We start from the raw sequence: 20,059 nt of genomic DNA, 5'->3' as shown, positions 1-20,059 counted from the left end.
TAAGACTGGTTTGACTTTTTATGAAAACAACATCATTCTGCAGCCAATTTATCATTTGCTACTAAAGCTTATATATAGTCTCTTCTATTTTATATATATGTATATATGCTAATAACTTTAATAATTGTAGACATAGGTGCTTTACTACAGGCTAATCTATACTTAACCTGTAGAATTTTTTTGGCTGTGTTTATTAAGTACCCACTTTATATTTTTGTATGATGATTTTCAATAGGAGAATGCAGTAGGCCTATTTTCATTTATTTTAACTTTCCCAGAATTTAAAATTAGGGCTTGAACCTACAGACGTTTATGCATGTGAATAACCTTACTTATGTACAGTATCCTACTGAATTAAATGTAATTACTCATGTGAGTAAAGTTATCCTGATGTATATATGCCGACTCAAACTCCTAGATACGTACTCATAGATGTATAAAGTTCTGACTGACAAAAATCCAATGACAATTGTGTATTTTTAAGGGATTTTTTTTTATTCTACAGTAACTTTCACTTCATACAAAAATATCACCTGGTGCAAAGTGATTAATATTTTTTATGATTGTGTACAATTTTATTGAAAACCTATGGAAAATTGCATAGTTAATGTTAAAGTAGTTTATTCTTCATAACTAAAAGATTCTATTGTGTCTGATTGATGTTTGGTAGGATTTGACACCTTAATTTTACTATGCAGTAAAATATAATAACTGGTAGATCTTAGTAGTAATGAAACCCTTTTAAGCCTCCTAACATGAATTAATAAATTACATTTTTCTACATTTTCTGCATATTTTTAAGCAGTCAGACTGAACAAAATAAAAACTGTAAATCCATGGTATCAATGGAGTGGTATATGTAGTAAATACATGTACTTACAAAACCACTTTAATGAATTCTGTTACTAAGCAAAGTAAATATAGGTGTGTTCAGTCAGATACTGATTCTGCAATGCATTGCAGGAGGGTGGACCCTGTGCCTGGGTGAAGGGGAACCCACACCCAATACATTGCAGGAATGGGGGCTTAAGTTTTCAAATGTCTAGTATATTGTAACCTAATAATATTGTCTTGTCTGCCACAAGAAAATAGTAATAAAAACTCAATACAGGATTTGTTTGCAAAAAATCAGTACATTGCACAAAGAAAATCCAAATAATTGTATAACCCTGGGATGTTAAAACAAATCTTATCAGAGTTGTTTCTACTCAGAACATTGCTACTATTGGTTTCAGAGTTAGTGTTAATATCCCAGTCCACAGCAGCAGAATATTTAGATATTTTGGTTTCAGAAATAATGGCCAGGAGGTTTGGTTTTTATAATTCATTAAAGGCCAAGCACCGTATTCTGGTCTCACACCTGTTTCACTGTTGTAATTTTATGAAGTTAGATTTATACTGTGTGAGTGGCAAGAGAATCAAGCCCCAAATTCAGCACTCGTTAGCTATCAGCATTCTCATCAACTTCAGTGAGAAGTTTACCAAGTTAAGGATAGAGCAGGGCAGTAATCTGGATTTGTAATAATCCTTTTGTATTTATAGAGGCTAGAAATTAAGCAAATGCCAGGGTCACAATGCAGAAATAGGAGATGTACAAAGAGTATCATTCCTCCTCCCCTTGAAATCTAAGGAAGCCTCCTCCATGAGGTGTGACATCAGCAGGAATGGGTGAACGGGGTATGTGACCACTGCACAGCATTAGACTTTACAACCTATTAATGCTGCACTGCACAGGAGCTCCCCTTAGGGGAAATCTTGACGGCAACAACTGGCAGGATTCCTCAGAGAGTTTTGTTCATAAAGGAGCCATGTCTTGGGGGCCAGGAGGTCTCCTCTCCTGACTTTCTGTCAAAGGGCCTCTAATTTGTGGTGGTGTGTCTCCAGGAGTGCAGAATGCTCCCCCTTCTTTTCAATTGCCTCTTGACTGAGCCAGGACTGTGAGTAGTTTTGTGCAGGCGCGAGGTAAATACCAGCCCCCTTCCCAGGGGATGATTGTTGGATTTTCCCAGTGTAAGGAATGATTTGTGTGTGCATCGTTGAGGACTGTAGAATTTGGCCCCCAGTGGATTTCCTCAGCTATTTTTGGTAAAATGTGAACCTTTCTAGCAATATCAAAACAAAAAGCAGTCAAGTAGCACTTTAAAGACTAGCAAAATAGTTTGTTAGGTGAGCTTTCGTGGGACAGACCCACTTCTTCAGACCATAGCCAGCCCAGAACAGACTCAATATTTAATGCACAGAGAACCAAAAACAGTAAGCAAGGAGGACAAATCAGAAAAAGATAATCACCTTTTTTATCACCTTGATTATCTTTTTCTGATTTGTCCTCCTTGCTTACTGTTTTTGGTTCTCTGTGCCTTAAATATTGAGTCTGTTCTGGGCTGGCTATGGTCTGAAGAAGTGGGTCTGTCCCACGAAAGCTCACCTAACAAACTATTTTGCTAGTCTTTAAAGTGCTACTTGACTGCTTTTTATTTTGATAGTGTATAGACTAGCACAGCTTCCTCTCTGTTACTTTCTGGCAATGAATGGTATACTCTAGCAGTGACTAACTATTCAAATGTAGGTAATACTCTTGTGGTTATCATGAGCCCCAGGAGTTGGCTATAAATACTAGAATTAGACAAAAAGACATCTAAGAAATATGTACAGTTATTAAATACAGATTAAGATGAATAAACCGGCTTCTCTGATGTAACATCAGAGTTGGAAAACAGTAACATTCTGTGCTGCTGTTGCCAGTTGGTTAATTTAACGTGTCCAAAGAGTGTTTTAAAGTACTGGGCCTGATTTATCCCTACTTGCTTCAAATGAATGGCCCATGGGATGACTTTACAGAATTATGTTTTTTTTCCTTTTGTTGATGTCTGTGGCTCAGCGCATGTCCTGCCTCAGAAACAGCTGGGGAAGGGGGAGGAATTTTCCTCAGATTATTCTATTTATCCCCCCATGGAATGAATGTGCAATAGTTCAACTCCTGCACAGCTGAGCAGGTCTCCCTGGGGTTCTGCAGGAGATGAAGAGGCCCTATCTTCTTCATATTGGCTTCAAGCTGCCTGGCCTTATCTTCTGAGCCTCATTAAATGGGGGACTGCTAATATGGAAAGGCTCTGCAGAAAGGTTAATGCAGCCTGGAGCTGTGTTACCTTTTCCGAGCAATTTGTGTGGGGCTGGTGGGTGCTTCCCCCTCCCACCACTCGAGTCCACCTATTCCCTGCCCCACACCTGTCCATTCACATTGTGTAGATACAGGGGTGCCACAAAAGTTGCTACCCTCCAAAAGTTCTGTATGAGACCGGGGGATCTCCTCACAGAGTTTTCCCTGTCTACATCTAGGTTGCGAAGAACTGTCAGCAAAAGATATGCAAATAGTGTAATGCATTTGCTTTTTTTTGCCGACAGTTATGTCAGAAGAGGCTTTTCCAACATTTGGCCCATCCCCATGGGGCCAAATGTCAGAAAATCCCCTTCTGTTAAGACATCTCTTCTTCCTTGTGGAAAGAGGTGTACAGGGATGTTGACAGAATGCTCTCAGCCAGTCTGGACACACACTCTGTTGACAAAACTTCTGTCGACAGAAGCCTGAAGTCTAGACCATAGCCCCTGTGTGCAGAGGTCTTGGAGCAGGATCTTCCCTTGGGAGAGGACACATGTTTACTGACCCAGTAACCATGACAAAGAACATCCAAAATGTGTGATATCTTGCAGTACAGTGGAGGTACTTGGATGCTGGTGTATTTGAGTGCAGATTTCCCAGGAGTCTTGAGTAACTGTCCAGGCCTGTCCCGCCCTTCCTCTCCCCATTTTGCTTCTGGAAATTTGTACAGTTTGTTCAATTGTACTGGAGCCTTCTTATTTTCTAGTTACTTGGGGCCTTCCCCATAGCTATTAAGAGGTCTCCTGCTACATGGCCAAGCCTGTAGGTAGCTGTACGTTGTTGTTTATGTTGGGTAGATGAGTCTTGGAATAACTAGCAAACAGGCAGACAGCGCACGTGAATTAGAGGGCATAGCCAGGGGAAAAATATGGTAGTGTGATATCACCCCATGGCACCACGTTGCTCCCCCAGCTCTCCCTCCTCTGCACAGTCTGAGTAGTCTGTAAAAGAGGAGTCTGGGAACTGACGCTCTCTGCAACGTGCTTTCCTTGAACTCCAGTGTCACACATGAGCAAGATTAATTTGAGACAAATCCAAGCCCCACCTGTGCCCAAAGTTGTGCTGGGTTTCCACTGTCACTTCTTATGTGTCACCAGCCTATCCATGATTCTGAGACCATTCATCTCACTCATTCTACATCAACAGTGAACCTGCTTCCCTTGGCATGTAGTGGACAAGATCTACCCACTCAAGGATCCCTCTTTGCACTAACCTTTCTCCGTCCACCACAAAGACCTTGGGGATGCAGTAACAACCTCCATCAGATCTGCAGTGGAAGTGAGGTGGCAGTAATAAGGGATTCTCAGATACATTCCTGTTATCGTGGAGGGAGTCTGGGGGGGCAGCGTCTTTCCCCTCCCACCTTGTCCCCCTTGATCATGTTGTCAGGGAACTCTTCAAGTCAATGGGCTCTGCCTATAGCTGCCAGCGGAGAGTGCTCTTTGAAGCACAGCTCTCCATCACTTGTGGATATTTCCCCAACCTGCTTTTGCGGACGTGGGCAGGGAGACATTATTTGCACTATGTCTCTCCCAGAAATTACTCTGAAGGGACTGGTGGAGAGGAAGTTGTTATAGCCATGGAGTAAATTCTAAGCTCAGGAAAGCAGCAGCACCTCTCAGACACAGGAATGGGCTGGGCCACGTCACTCTGCTCCATGTAATGGAGAGATTAGGGCCAGGTTTAGATCCTGAGCGTAAGATTTGAATTCAGGAGTGACAGGGATCCAGTAGTGACGAAGTTGGAAATGGTGGCAGGGAAGGAGCTGCAAGCTGTTGGCAGGTGAGGGGGAAGTTAAAAAAGCTAGAGTTGTTGGTATTCTTTTCCTAAGTGTAAAAATTATTCGGTCCAGATGATGAGGTCGTTTTGACCAGTTATTTTCACTGAACCATTTTTTTATTCAAATAGATTAATGCTGCATGTATAGGTTGAACCTCTCTTATCCGGCACCCTCAGGACCTGACAAGTGCTGAAAAAGAGAATTTGCCAGACCACAGGACGTCAATATGGTCTAGCAACATTACCGCCACTTGCATTGCTTACTGGGCTCTTAGCTCACATTTAGGGGTAAATTACATTTAAAAAAACACTGTACAGAATGCTGAGAGGCAGGACTGGTGGCTGCAAAAAATTTTATGGGACTGCAGAAAACTTGGCCACAGACACGATAAGTGGTTGTCCAGCTAACTAAAATCATGTCAGATTATGGATGTTGTCAGACGAGAGAGTGCCAGATTTGACAAGTGCAACCTGTGTCAGATGACACAAAAGATTTATCCCACATGCCTCTCGCACCATGGCCGTGTCTACACTAGCCCCAAACTTCGAAACGGCCACGCAAATGGCCATTTCGAAGTTTACTAATGAAGCGCTGAAATGCATATTCAGCGCTTCATTAGCATGCGGGTGGCTGCGGCACTTCGAAATTGACACGCCTCGCCGCCGCGCGGCTCGTCCCAACAGCGGTGCTTTTCAAAAGGAGCAGATGGGACTAAGGGGACTTCGAAGTAGGTGGGGTCCTTTCGAAAAGGAGCCCCGTCGGGACGAGCTGCACGGCGGTGAGGCATGTCCATTTCGAAGTGCCGCGGCCGCCCGCATGCTAATGAAGCGCTGAATATGCATTTCAGCGCTTCATTAGTAAACTTCAAAATGGCCATTTGCATGGCCATTTCAAAATTTGGGGCTAGTGTAGACGTAGCCCATAAGATACAGCATTGTTTGAAAGGCTCTGAAGGAATCTGCATTTAAAATACTCTGAGCCAAATTCATCAGTAGGAAATTTTAAAATTAAGATACACTAAATAGAATTCTTATATCCTTGTTTCTTTAAAGTTATCCATATCCCCCAGATTTCTAGTTTTATTGACTAACAGCATGTAGATAAAGGCCAAATTTGGTCATTTATAAAATGCCTGGTTTCTAAAGCGTATAGTTATAGACATTCGAAAGCTATTTGTGTTAGAAATAAAACCCATATGTGTGTATGTGTATGTGTTTATATAGGCCTTACGTTTGTAGTTATTTGCTTATTATCCCTTTGATAAAATAACCTACTGTCTTTGCCATTGAGGGACTCAAAAGATTATTGAGCAGACAGCATTTAATATATTGTGGCATTATTTAAAAATGCATAATATTACTTCCCTTGTTTTTCATTTTAGTACTGTTCCACTGACCAGGCTGCTGCAGGCACAGATGCAGAACATGTTCAACAGTTCTATAATCTTCTGACTGCCTCCATTGACGTATCCAGGGGCTGGGCAGAAAAAATTCCAGGATTTACTGATCTTCCAAAGGAAGATCAGACGTTACTCATAGAATCAGCTTTTTTGGAGCTGTTTGTACTACGACTCTCCATCAGGTAATTAGCTGTGATTGAAAATCATCCCCTATTAAATTGAGGTGAAAAAATAATGAATTTTAAGTGGAGTGATAGCTTTACTTTTGTCGTTGGTGAAAACAGCCAGAAAGGAGCAGCATCAAGAGGCATGAAGCCACAAAATAGCATGTTCAATTTTTGATACAAATGAGAAAACAATGTACCAAAAAGTGAGAATAACATTATTCCAAACATGTTTCAGCTTATTGAATTTACCACATCTTCTTTTCCCTTTTCAATCGTAATTTGTTCTTTCTTGTTTACGAGTGAAGCTATTTTGTATTTGCCTACGGGACCTGTAGAAGAGTATTTGTAGTGTAGTGGTTTGGGTTTTTAGGTTTTTCCGCCCCCCCGTCCTTTCACACAGATGTCTTGAAATTCTCTTTTGGAAGGAGAGAGAATGTTTTTCTTCCTAATACCACATCATTCCATAGGGTGAGGTGCTATTCATCAGCCTGGCACTACTTAAGACATTGTACCTAAGATAGTTTGAGGGAAATCCCAGGATGAAGTTTTGAGTTATGCCCTTATTTCTTTTAGGGTCAAAATGAACTATGTTTGGTTGGTTGGTTTTTAGCGAGGATTCTTTTCAGTGTTTGGCTGTAGTCTGAATTGTACTGCAGCTATTTCACCTCAGAGATTATCTGCCTTGAGTATTGCAGTACGTTCTCTGTTTGTGAACAGTAGTTCATATATTTTCTAGTTTGTATATGTCATTTTTTAAAAATGTGACACATACAAGGGAAGAAACACTGAAGGTTTCAGAATGAAAATAATCTTTGCCTTCTCCATATTGTTGTATTTCAGAGCATACACCCTTCATTTTCCTTAGGCTCAAATATACAGTATTTAATGTAAAATGTCTCTGCTGGTGGAGCTTTTGGCAGGGTCAGAAATCTTAACTAATTAGAGAGTATCCACTACATGCTACTGTTAACCTCAGGCTTATAACTCTACAAAGTAAGCAGTCATAGGAGCTTGTATGTTGTATTTTTGTCCCCCAGAAAGAAGCATGTTATCAAAAATGAATGCTCACGTATGCCCCATAATAATGTGTTAGATATTAATAGTACACGTCAGTATTGTGTGTATAACTATTTGCAAAATAATGTGTGTTTTATGATTTTGACATTTTTTTTCAAGATCTGATACTGCTGAAGATAAGTTTGTATTCTGCAATGGACTTGTGCTTCATAGACTTCAGTGCCTTCGTGGATTTGGGGAGTGGCTCGAGTCAATTAAAGACTTTTCGTTAAATTTACAGAGCCTTAACCTTGATATCCCAGCCTTAGCATGTTTATCAGCTCTAAGTATGATTACAGGTAAGTGCTCTTTTGGTAATAGAAATCTTCATACACTAGCATTGTATGGTTAGCATAGATCTGAGTTCTTTCAGTTGATTTTGCTGAATTCCACATAAGGTGAGCTTGATTTTGGAACATTTGTAATGGGGATGTTGAAAGTCTGGATGGCAGTAGTGGACATTCACGCACGCATGAATTCCCTCATAGAAACACCTATTAAAATGGAACCTGAATGGCTCCCTCTTTCTCCGTAGATCTATGTTTTCCTGGAACATTTTCTAAAAAGGTGAAATACATCTCAAACCAAATTGTGCAACAGGGGGTGTGTGGGTGTGCCTAACAGATAGGGGCATGGTTCACTGTCCAATGTAGTGGCACCCATGCCAGTTACACAGAGAGAGAATAAGTCTCCTCTGCTGTCTTAGCTGAGAGGCATCTGGCTTTTAGCTCAAACTGTAGAGCCTCAGGCACTAAGCTCCAGACGTCCCAAGTTTGAGTCCACCTGTGGGCGGTTGCACATGTGCAATGTGAATTTTTCTACATACGGTTAGTGAATCATTTGTGTACACATAAGACCATTTCACTCCTTTTGCTGCAGGGGACAAAGGGGATGAAACCAGCACACATGCCTAGCACATCTTGCCAGTGAGCACAGAACGGGGGCGTGTAACCTGTAAAGCATAATTTCTCCCTTCCTGAGACAGCAGAACCCTTCCCATTTAAACAGTACGCACTTGAGCCACATGTGATGGTATGGGGTATTGGGGATTGCTGGTTTAAACGGAGAAAGCTGGTGGCATATGACCCTGGCAATCTTGTCAAAATACAGGAGGAGTTAGTAACAGAGAGGTACCCATGCTAGTCTGTACTTCAGCAAAACAAAGTTAGTTAGTTAGGTGTTAGTGTTACTCAGAGCAGCTTTCACATCTTCTCTTTCTGTGTAACCCCTTTCAGAAGGGATGATAGTGTACAGGTGCAATTGGACCTTCAGAGGTAACACAGTGCCTCATTGTATGATGGCACCCCGGTGAATAGGGGCTGAATTTTCACAAAGATGTCCTGAGATCCACAGAAATGGAAATGGATTTCCTCACAGATCTTGGGGAATCTACAAAGCTGTAGGTTCTGCTCCCAGTACCCTGCAAGTGGTACCATTCTTTCATCCTGGACAAGATGATTCTCTGGAAGCCTGAGGTGAAATCCTGGCTACTTTGAAGTTAGTGGCAAAATTCCTATTGTCTTCAGTGGTATCAGGATTTCATTTTAAGAATTTCTTGGGTGCTTTTCCCTCCTGCCATTGGAGATGATTTAATGTAGCTTCATCTTTGGTTTCCTATGAAAAGTATTTTTGTATTTTTTAAATCAATTTGTACTGCTTTCACCATGATTAAGAGTGGTTCAGAAGGAGCCGGATTCTGATCCCATTCACACAGGTCTATATGCAGAATAACTCAGTCAGGTTACTTTGCCTTACACTCACATAAGAACCAGGCCTAAAATGTCCTTGACTTTTTTTTCCTCCTTTTCCCTAATTAAGACCTGCTCCTAATTATTTTCTTAGAGATTTTTGGGGAATTTACATAAAGGAATAAAACCTCATGCAAGCTCCCGTGAACATGTGATGTGCACCAACTTCACTGATGTGTTCTTGCTCATGTACTCAAACACTGGTTAGCATCACGGTGCGTGCTCATTCACACCCTGTTCCGTTGTCCTTGCATAAATAAGTAAAGATTATCCTGTGGTGAGTTGGATGCATGTAAAACGTGCAACGAGAATAACTTTTAATTAATACATTCCCATATTTCTTGCTTTTTCCAGTGATAAAAGCCTTTTGGTATAGAGGTATTTGCTTTGTTTTGTTAGTCTTCTTAAAATCTCCAGACAAATGAAAATAATCGTTTCCTCTAAATATGAAGAAAAAAACACTTGTTTCCCTACCAGTCAAACACTGCTATTCTTTTCCTCCTATATTTGTAATGGAGCTTGAAACTGATACACTTGTTTATTCTTTTTTTTTCTTATGATGTTGACACATCTCCAAGTAATGTTTTTAAGTATTTACCAAAAATGATGAGTTGGATAGAAAACAGAGAGAGAGAGAGAGAGAGAGAGAGAGATGACAGCAGTAGGAGGAACCCCACAAAATATTCTTTGAACTGCATATACAGTGTTGGTTATCTTTATTCTTATTGTTTCTCAATAATAGAATAACAGGGGAAAATTATAATCTAGAGAACATTGTGGTTTAATTCTCCTAGCTGTGGGATTTGCCCATGGAAAATAGCTTCCTAGCTTTCTCCTACAGCCTGGGTATGCCGTTGCACATGCTGTTTTGGGCCTGGTCTCGGGCAGCACCAGTCTCAGGAAAAGTCCCTGTACCATGTATCTCAGGCCATGTCTATGTTCCCCAGATGATGAACCAGCTTCATGGTCAGTCTTCTGGGGTTCCATTTCATGCATCTGGTAGGGACACACAAAATCAACCTATCAGCAGTTGGCTATTGTGAAGAGTACGGGAGGTTGACAGGAGAAGCTGTAAGATGATTTCGAATGTCAATTTAGGTACGCAATTGCCATAGGTAGAACTGAGAATCTGAAATTGACTTTTTCCTAGTGTAAACCAGGCCTAAGTGAACAGAAGGGCTCCTGAGAGGAGTGCTCTGCTTGTTCTGCCTGACTATACGAGTGCTCTTCATGAATCAAACAAAGGCCAAGAATCTTGGATGAGGGGATAGTCAGTGGGGTGCTGGGAGCAGGAGTGAGCAAGGAAAGTAGTTCTGGAGTGTTTGAAAGAACTAACTCCTCCCTCCTGTGGAATGGCAAGGAAAGAGGGCAGTAAAAGCCAGGACTGAGCCTAGAAGAAGTTTTCCTTCTCTCTCCTCACTTCCATCCCCTGAGCTCCCAGTGGTCAAATCCCTCTCCCCAGTCCCACAGAATGCCATTCCCTTTACTCAGCTGCCCAGCCCAGACCCTGGGATTTTACTCTTCTGCTAAGTCCTGCCTTCGCCACAGTAAACTTAAACTGGACGATTTCACTCTCCCAAATCCACACAATCTTCAACCTCCATTTCCCTGCTGGTATCCCAGAAACCCCTTCAGACCCAGCCGTCAAACCCTGCAGCGGCTCCACTAGACCTCACTGCATGAAAGCAGCGTCACACATTCCTGCAGCCCGGCTGAGAGGCCAGGCATTCAATGGGACTGGACGAATGGAGTGCAGCTGTTCCTCCAAGCCACTGAGGAATGCTCAGGTTCCTGCTCTGCAGGCAGCTTCTTCACTCTTCCCCTGCTGGATCAGAGGAGGGGCAGTCAGCAGCAGCTGTGTGCATAAAAGGGGAGGGCATCCAGTCCTGTCTTCAGACAACACAACTTAGCATCCAGCTACCCTCACCTAGCTTCAAGCTGTCTCCCCAGATACCCCCACCAGACAGTCAACATCATGTTACCTTCCAGGCATCTAGCAGCCACACAGCCCAGCACTCCCAGACATCCCTCAGCTACCCCAGCACCTTCCAGGATCCATCTACCTAGTACGTCTAAATGCTCTCTAGTGCCAATACCAGCAACCGCAGCCAACCTTCTACCTATCCCAGCTGACCCACTCATAGATGACAGCTTTTGTGTAGTTCCATGGACGAGCTCCCTCTCCCAAACCCCCCATGGCATGGGTCAAAGCATTTTGATAAGACAGAATTTATGGTTATATTCAAAATATTTCCAAATACATAAATAGATTCATTAAATCATTGGTGTGAGATCACATGAAGACTTCTGAAAACTGGAAGGGTGTAGCAAATGTCTTGTCTATACTAAGTACAGAGATAAATTGAAAAGTATACAACGGCATGACATATACAGAAAAATACAGAGGTTTTTAATGAATTAAATAGGCACGTTATATTCATGTGAATGTGCATACAAGTGTTTCTTCTGTTTATTTGATGTTCTGGGCCTTGATGCAGAGTATAAGATAGTGTGTTGCAGACTCAATAGGTCCCTTATGAAGGGTCATGTGATTATAATATTAGTGTTCACCCAGATTAGAAGAACTAACATTTGGTCTGGTGCAGATGGGTTGCAAACAGTTAACTCAAAACTCCACGCTACCATATTAGGGCTTTTTTATTTAAGGTGCTCCTTTAGGATCTTCCTCTCTCTGTCTCTGTTCTCCTTTTTACTTCCTTCAGTCAGTTAGGCCAAGCTAGACACTTCTTCCTCCAGAGCACGTCAACACTTCTCTGAGCATCAGCTAGATGAGAGTAATTAGAAGACACTGCAAAATGCTCTTCCCACATCCCCAGGGGAGTAAGAAATGAGCTTTATGCTGTTCTGTATTTTTGGATCGCTTATGCCAGAGATCTTGAAATGTGGGATCCAAGGGTCTAAAGAACCATTTGAAGCTTAAGTAGAACATGTCTGGCCCTGGCTTCCCATAGACCAGGGGTCTGCAAGCGAAATAGTGAGCAGAACCATTTTTTTTAAAATTAGTTACAGAATCAGTCCTTCAAGAACTGCAATGCATGTGAGTAAGAGACAGTTCTAAATAAATCACATTAAACCATACTTTTTGTCCCCCTGTTTTAAGAACAGCACACACACAATACTTTATATCAGTTAGAAAGTTAAGTTACCCCCAGCTCCAGGCTTTGCCCACCTCAGCCACCAAATCCACCTCCTATCCTCAGGCTTTACCCCCATCCTACAAACCTGCCCCCCATCCCCAGGTTTAACCCCTCCACCCCCAGGCTTAACCCCTCTGAGCCCCAACCTTCCCCCACCCCGCCCTCAGGATAAACTCGCCTCAGCATGTGCAACTCTTCCCCTGCTACCCTCTGCCACCAGCTGCATAGCTCCAGCAGAGGCAGACTCAGATGCCCCTCCCCACAGCTCTCCTGCTGGCTTAGACTTCCCCCACATGGGACAGCTTCCTGCCCAGACTTCTTTGTCTTCTGGGCCTCCCTGCTGGAGCTGACTGCTGAGCGGCTCCAGAGGCTGCTGCCGCTTAAATGAAGAAAACTAACTTCAGTTCGTTCAATGGCGGGCAACTGAATTTACATTTTTGTTTAAGCAGCAGTAGCCTCTGAAGCCACAAGAGGAGTCAGTGGTGGCAGCACTCAGAGCCACAAGTGGCTCCTTAAAGAGCCACATGTGACTCCAGAGCCACAGGTTGCCAACCCCTACCATTGACCCACCAGGTTCAGAGGTGGCTTTTGGGTGACTGCTCCCTTCTGGTGGGACAATGTGAGTTGACTTCCACATTGAATTTCTTGTGGAGATCTTTGAGAGAATAATTTCATCTCAATGGGTTTTTAGGCTAAAAAATAATCTGGCAATTTATTTATTTATTTGCATCCCTTCACTTTTGAGCAAAGTGATGCTGGTATGTACAGCAGTATGTTAAAGCCAAATCTTTTTTTTTTTTCCCCTAAGTGATGAACATAACAAAGCTCATTGTTTGGATCAAAAATGTCCTTCATATTTGCTCCCTTGTGTCACCTTTACCTGTACATATAGGAAGAAATTCTGTCTGTGGAAATCAGTTGGAGGGTTTTTGCCCATGGATTTCATCCATACTGTAATATATTAAATCCTACTTATTATTCAGAGATTGTCTTGATATTGTGGCACAACAAAGTAAATTAAGGATGGAGTATGCCTTAATTCTGAAGTTTCCTTGGTTTTTCTATTTTAAGCTAGGCCAGCAACACTTTTAAGATAATGGTTAGCTGTTACATCAATAAGAGACACTTTGTTAATGAAACACATTACATGTTGTCGATATAACAAGTACATTGAAGACCAAAATTGAAGGATGATTCAAAGATTTAGAGATTTGGGAAATAAATGCCTGTGCCTTAATACCTCTCAGGTGCTCGCTCTATGTGCTCAGTCCAGTAGTTGCTTTTCTAACTCTGCAGCAATGCACAAAGTAATGGGATAGGTTTACAACATCTCCACCATAGGACATAGTTATTTATTTTTAAAGTCAGCTTGTGTCTCTGTTTAAGTGTATCTGCTGTCTGGACCTATAAATATGTCTTCACTAACATTGCTAAAATACAACCTCAGTGCAGATTAAACGGTTGGAGCACTTTAAAGATTCAGAGATCAATTTAATGTTCCACCAAATTTCCCAGATGTGCCAAACAATCCCCACAGATTTTTTTAAAATTTTTATAAAATATGTAGTCACTGTGTACTTTAAATGGCAGCATCCATCCAAGTGTTTACTCTAGAAGGTCTGTACAGTCAGGCTTACATACTTACATGATACACAATTTACTGGAAATTTTTAAATATTCATTGCTTCTTGTGTGTGAGCGTGAACAAATCACTTCACATATCTAGGTTTTTTTTGATATTCCTTGAAGGTGGAGAAGTTTGAAGGAGCCGTTACTACCTAGATGAGTATTTTTCATGTATTTGTGACATAGCAAGCCAGATTGATGGCAAATGGTAGAAGATGAACAACGAGAAGTCCTGTAGCACCTTATACACTAACAGATATTTTGGAGTATAAGCTTTTGTGGGCAAAGACCCGCCTTGTCAGATGCATGAGCATATTAGCTTCTGGCCAGAGGTTTACACCTGTGAGGCCTGGTTCTGAACTCATGCCAGTATAATTCAGGAGTTATCTCCTTTGAAGTCATTGGTATTACAAAAGCATCAAACTGGAGAAACGAGAGGATGAGCAGACCCATAGATTTCTACTTGTATTGCACTTTCCTCCATTTAAATTAGTTTATCAAAAACATATATAGCCAGAGCAGTCAGTACATAAAGCAGGTCAGGACCATAGTCCCCCACTACACATAGGCATGTACATGCATGCCTGAGAAGAGTGAGGAGGCCCAACAGAGCCCCTCTACTTTCATTCTTCTTAGTTCTGGGGATGAAGAAGAAGAATGCTCCCTGCACCAGTTCCCCTTGTAAGGGAGATGACCAGAAGAAAGTGCTTTCTGCCAGATTCTTCCTTCTCATGAAAAATGGAAGAGAGAGGGAGAGAGATTGAGAGAAGGGAGCATAACGTTTTAAGGAGGGGAATGGGAGGGGGCTATCACAAAGTGGGATAAATCTTTCACAGCTTTCTACTTTCCCCTCTCACCATTCTCCCATCATATTTGCTTGACTGGTTGTGGGCCTAATTACTTACAGTATATTATGTTTGCTGGTTAATTTAATCAGTTTTCTTCTTGCACCTCCCTGGCAATTAGAATTATATTTAAAACATGAAGGATGGTAATGTTACTTGTGAGGGAAATTCTTACTTTTCTGCACATTTGAAATTCAAAGATGTGTCAAAATGCAGCAGAAGTATTTGAGATTATTGTTTGGAATGTTTTTAATGACTTACAGATAGGGAGCTTCCTCCTCAAGCTTAATGAACGGAAGCTGTGTAACTTCACTGCAGCATTTTAACAGAACAGAAAAGAGTGGCCAGGGGGCGGGGAACACCTTAACTAGAAGTCACTGCTTTGGTTTTAGGATTTCAGAAGTTTTTCACAATGAGTATCACAATAGGTAACACTTCTACTCTGTGTATTGCTCGTTCAAAGGTGGAAATCATTGACTTCCAGAGTTCTTTTATCTCCAACCTTTTAGTGATAAATAAAAGCTGTAGATTATCAAAATAAAAAAGAATGGCTGAGGTGCCTTTCCTTTCTTGTAAGAGTGTCTGTAAATTCCTAGTGGAATTCTAGGCCTAGTGCTGATGGAGTTGGCTGTGAATATTGATCTCCACTTGAATTCACTGAATAAATAATGGTTGCCATAGTTATTCAGCATTCACAACTAGTAGGGAGGCAAGGAAATATCCTAAACACCTCCTGTGATCATTTTGCCATAAAATTGTTCAATTAAATTATGCCTTCTATCATTTAAAATGTAGGTAACTATGCAGATATCTTGGGTTTCTTATATTAATTATAACTTGAATTATAGTTGACATCTACCACTAAATATTTTGACTGCTAACAAGAAGGGGCAATTATTACATCTTTTTTATTGCGTGAAACAAGCTCAGTCAATATCACCTGACATCACCATTCTCATATATTAGTATATACTTTAAAAGATCTTCATTTTGTCTGTTACAGTATTACCTACTTAGAAGTTGATTACAGTAAAGAGTAGATTTATTCTCAGAAAGACACTGATTTGGCTATTCTCTTGCCATCCTTTTGCAGAACGACATGGATTAAAAGAACCAAAGAAAGTGGAAGAGCTATGCAACAAGATCACTAGCAGCTTAAAAGATCATTTAGCTTTCAGCTGCCAAAACAAAGGACAACCACTTGAGTCTGCAGAGCCTAAGGTACTGGGTGTTCTTGCTGACTTGCGTTCTCTCTGCACACTGGGACTGCAGCGCATCTTTTACCTGAAACTGGAAGATTTGGTGCCACCCCCTTCTATTATTGACAAGCTGTTTCTGGATACCCTACCTTTCTGAGTCTCAAGTTACCCTCATGAAAGGCTAATGCCCACCAGAGCAGACAAATGGATTGTGACTTACTGCTAACATTTCTGCCGTCACTTAACAGAAAAGCAACTCCAGCCCTAAAATGAAGACTTTTCCAGGCGCTTTTTCCTTGCAAACTAAGGCCTAAAATTTAACGGCTTACTGTTTGGAGGCTGTGTTATTGTTTTTGTTTATTTTTTGTGTGATTTGGGGTTTTTTATAAATTGCTAATAAGGCACTTTTGGACAATGCTATCCCAGCAGTAAAAGGTTAACATGACTGTTTAAAATCTCTTGTGTAACACCTCGTCATATATGGGGAATACAGATGTAGAAACTGTGTTTGAAAACAAGAACAACAAATAGTTGTTTGCCAGGGTAGTATGTGTTTTGTGATGATAACTTTAGCATACTTCCTGTATCAAGGGCACATGTATTGGCACAATCTAAACAAAAGTTCACTATTTTTTTTTAAACAAAGTACATTCAATTGAATACGTCGTATAAATCAGATAAGCAAAATGACAATGGCTGTTAGCTCCCATGTTCAAGTGCAATTTTTTAAAGTGCTGTCTTACTAAGTCTTGTTTATTAACTAATTTATTTTAATAAGAAAATAAAGTGGAAGAAATCAAGTGAGAACATTACATGCACTAACTTACACGACAAAGTTTCCCAAACTTGAATTGATGTAGTGTGACTTACTGACACATGTATATGGAAGACACAGGGACAATTTGTGATTCAGTTGAGCACTTGTTCCTTAGATAAGGAAGTAAAAGGAAGTAGTGATTGGAACACACAGGGTCAGAATCAGGGATAGTTAAGTTTTAGATTTAATCTACGTAACAAGTTAGTAAACAGACACAAGACAGTTTTAAAGAACAAGCAAGTCTTGTAAAATAGCATGAATGTAAGAACTAGGAAGGCTATAGTAGACTGCATTTAAACATTCCGTGTCTGTACGCCTTTTTGTATGTTTATACTGTTGATGCCATATTAATATGAAATAATTTGTTGCATAGTGTCTCTATTTGTATAAACGTTTGTATGCATGGTATATTGTAATGGCTTTGCCTGTATTTATTGCAATGACTGCCAGCTCATGGGAGCCGTGTTACATGAAGTAACTAAATGGGGTGTTCACACTGACACAGATACACCAGTTAGAGAAATTTGTATATATTTCATATATATACATGAAATATATGAGATATATATATGAAAATAGGAGTGTGTGTGTGTGTGTGTGTGTGTGTATATACGTGTATATACACAGGTGTCGTTTTTTATTAACCATTTGTATATAAAATATCTTCACTTCACAATCAAAGTTATTTTACAGTTTATTTGCAGTGACTTTTAAGGCAGTACTGTTTAGCACTTTGATATTAAAATCTTGCTCATGTTTCGCTAAATTCAAATAATATTTAAAAATTTTAGTTCTAAAACTTTATATGCACTGTACTAAGTCAAAATTTTGTTGATCATTTTGCTAAGAAAAATTTTTTGAATGTCAACCTGATGTCACTGTATCTTTTGTTAGCTTTAAATATTCTAGCTTTTTGTCTTTTTTAAACTATGCTGTTTATATGGAAATTAAATTATACTATCAAACAGATGCCAAATGAATTGCCTAATTGCTGCAACAGATAACCCAGATATCAAGTCATTCTACCATTTTCAAGTAGTCAGCTCGTATTTTATCACTTTTTATGTTTGGGTGTGCTTTTATGAAAAATTATTCTTCTATCAAGATTTCTAGTAGTGTCAATAGGAGAACAGACTTCTAATTGCTATAGTCGATATTTCCAATTTACCCGAAGATAATATTTGGAAACATTTTGCTTTTAGTATTGACTTTTAAGCTTACATGCAAACATAATAGATTAATTATCATAGAAACTAACATTTGGGCTATGTCTACACTTATCCCCTTCTTTGAAGGGGGCATGGTAATCAGCCTGATCGGAGAATACTAATGAAGTGCTGTGATGAATATGCAGCATTTCATTAAGCTAATTCTCCACATGGCAACTTTGAAGTTGCAAACTTCCCAGTGCCAGCATGCCATATAGCCATGGGCACTACAAAGTACCACCGCAACTTCAGACTGCCCTTACTCCTCAAAATTTTTGAAGAAGGGGGCTAGTGTAGGCACAGCCTTGGTATAGGTTGGTGTCACACGCGTGACCTGCAAGAGAATTCTATTTTGACTGAATTTGATTTTTGCATGTAATTTGTGTACACAAACAGGCGTACATGCACTAGACATCCAAACGTGCATCTACTTTTGTCCCACTATGTACAAGAAGACGCTTATACAGCTTTGAGCACCTGGGCCAATGTCCCCAGAGAAATCATCTTTATTTCATGACAAATTCTGCAAGCTGCTAAGCACTCTCAGGTCCAAGCTGAGGACTTTCAGCAGTTAATGGGACTGGGCACTTGCCAAGTCTTTTCACACAAATCAGCATAGTTTCCTTGAAGTAAGACACATTTATCAGGAGTTATGTTTTTGATGGTAGCAGGTCCAGAGTCCTATGTTAGACTTCATGTAGCCAATGTGCTTCAGTTTTCCATAGACGCCCTTTACTGTGATACTCTCCACCATCATATACTCTGTGAAACAGCCTTCACATTTGCTTAAATTCACCAAATTTATTCACACAGTATGATCAATGATGGATCACGATAGCAAAAGAAAGAATTAAAGAAAATTAACCTACTGCTTTTATACGAGCTCTCTCAGTGTGAACATGCCTTTTTGCAGGCTGAATTCAGGAATATATCCGCTGTTAAAGGAGAGTGCCTTGCTTTTATTTCAGACAACAGAGTATTTCAAAAATTTCTCTGCTCTTCTAACAGCAGTGTGGGTTTTTGGTTTTTTTTGTTAACCTGTGGGTTGAAAGAAATGCTCTTGTACATATACAATGTAAATTGAAAACTATTAAATTGAATAACATTTTTCAGAGGCCCCGTGTGTGTTTACTAAGCATGCTAAGTTTATTAAAACCTGATGTGATTTTTTTTTATAATTTGTAAAACATTGAAAACTTGTCTACTTAAGTCTTAAAAGTGAAGCAAGCTTAGGAACATTGAAAATTAAATGGATACGCATTAAAAAATATAACATTTTTAAAAAATCCATCCTGAAAGCACAACCCCCAGATGTTCAAAAATCGTGTGTCAGGCTCACCAAAAATCATGAGGTTGGCTTTAAAACCATCAGATTATGTAAAAATAATATATTTCTATTTGTCTTCAGCTTTTTAAGCTTTTACAGTGCATTTTGGTTGCCACAAGGGCTAAAAACATACTTTTTTCTGTAAGAATGTAAGCTGAAAGCATCACATCTTTACTTGACTCCAGTAGCTGGAGCTTTAAGGAAAGCAATAATTACCATGAGACTCATGAAAAAATCTTGGGAGTTGGCAACACTGCTCTTAGTTACAAAATTTCTCAGCTATTGAGGGTCCCACCCCACCAAGCAGCTGTAATTTACCTGCAGGTGATGGAGTGTAGACGGGTTAGCGGGTTGTCTACAGCAGTGCTCAGCAACCTTTGTCACCTTGTGGCACACTTCAGCACTCATTATAATTTCACAGCACACCCAATATATGTAACCCAATCCCTCTCCTCTGCACCGGAGCCAGGGACCCCCAACCCCCACTCTGCTCCAATCCCCCTCCCCTCCTCCAGAGCCAGACACCCCCAGTTCCCCAATATAACCCTATGCCCCACCAATCCCCCAGAGCC

At 40.5% G+C, this 20,059-nt stretch overlaps 1 protein-coding gene across 2 annotated transcripts in view; it reads left to right on the top strand.

The window, feature by feature from the left end:
- NR4A3 (nuclear receptor subfamily 4 group A member 3) overlaps positions 1 to 19,264 on the top strand; it is a 32,175-nt gene extending 12,911 nt beyond the window's left edge. For both annotated transcript variants that reach the window (XM_074987965.1, XM_074987964.1), the window contains exons 6-8: positions 6,319 to 6,518; positions 7,680 to 7,858; positions 16,030 to 19,264. In XM_074987965.1, the coding sequence (XP_074844066.1) occupies positions 6,319 to 6,518; positions 7,680 to 7,858; positions 16,030 to 16,292 (642 nt within the window). In that variant the 3' untranslated portion in view covers positions 16,293 to 19,264. The remainder of the gene's footprint in view (positions 1 to 6,318; positions 6,519 to 7,679; positions 7,859 to 16,029) is intronic.
- The last annotated feature ends 795 nt before the right edge of the window (positions 19,265 to 20,059 follow it).

This window comes from Carettochelys insculpta, chromosome 2 (genome assembly GCF_033958435.1).
Source record: "Carettochelys insculpta isolate YL-2023 chromosome 2, ASM3395843v1, whole genome shotgun sequence".
In the NCBI taxonomy this organism is placed as follows: Eukaryota; Metazoa; Chordata; order Testudines; family Carettochelyidae; genus Carettochelys; species Carettochelys insculpta.
This window is presented reverse-complemented; position numbering and strand designations above follow the sequence as displayed.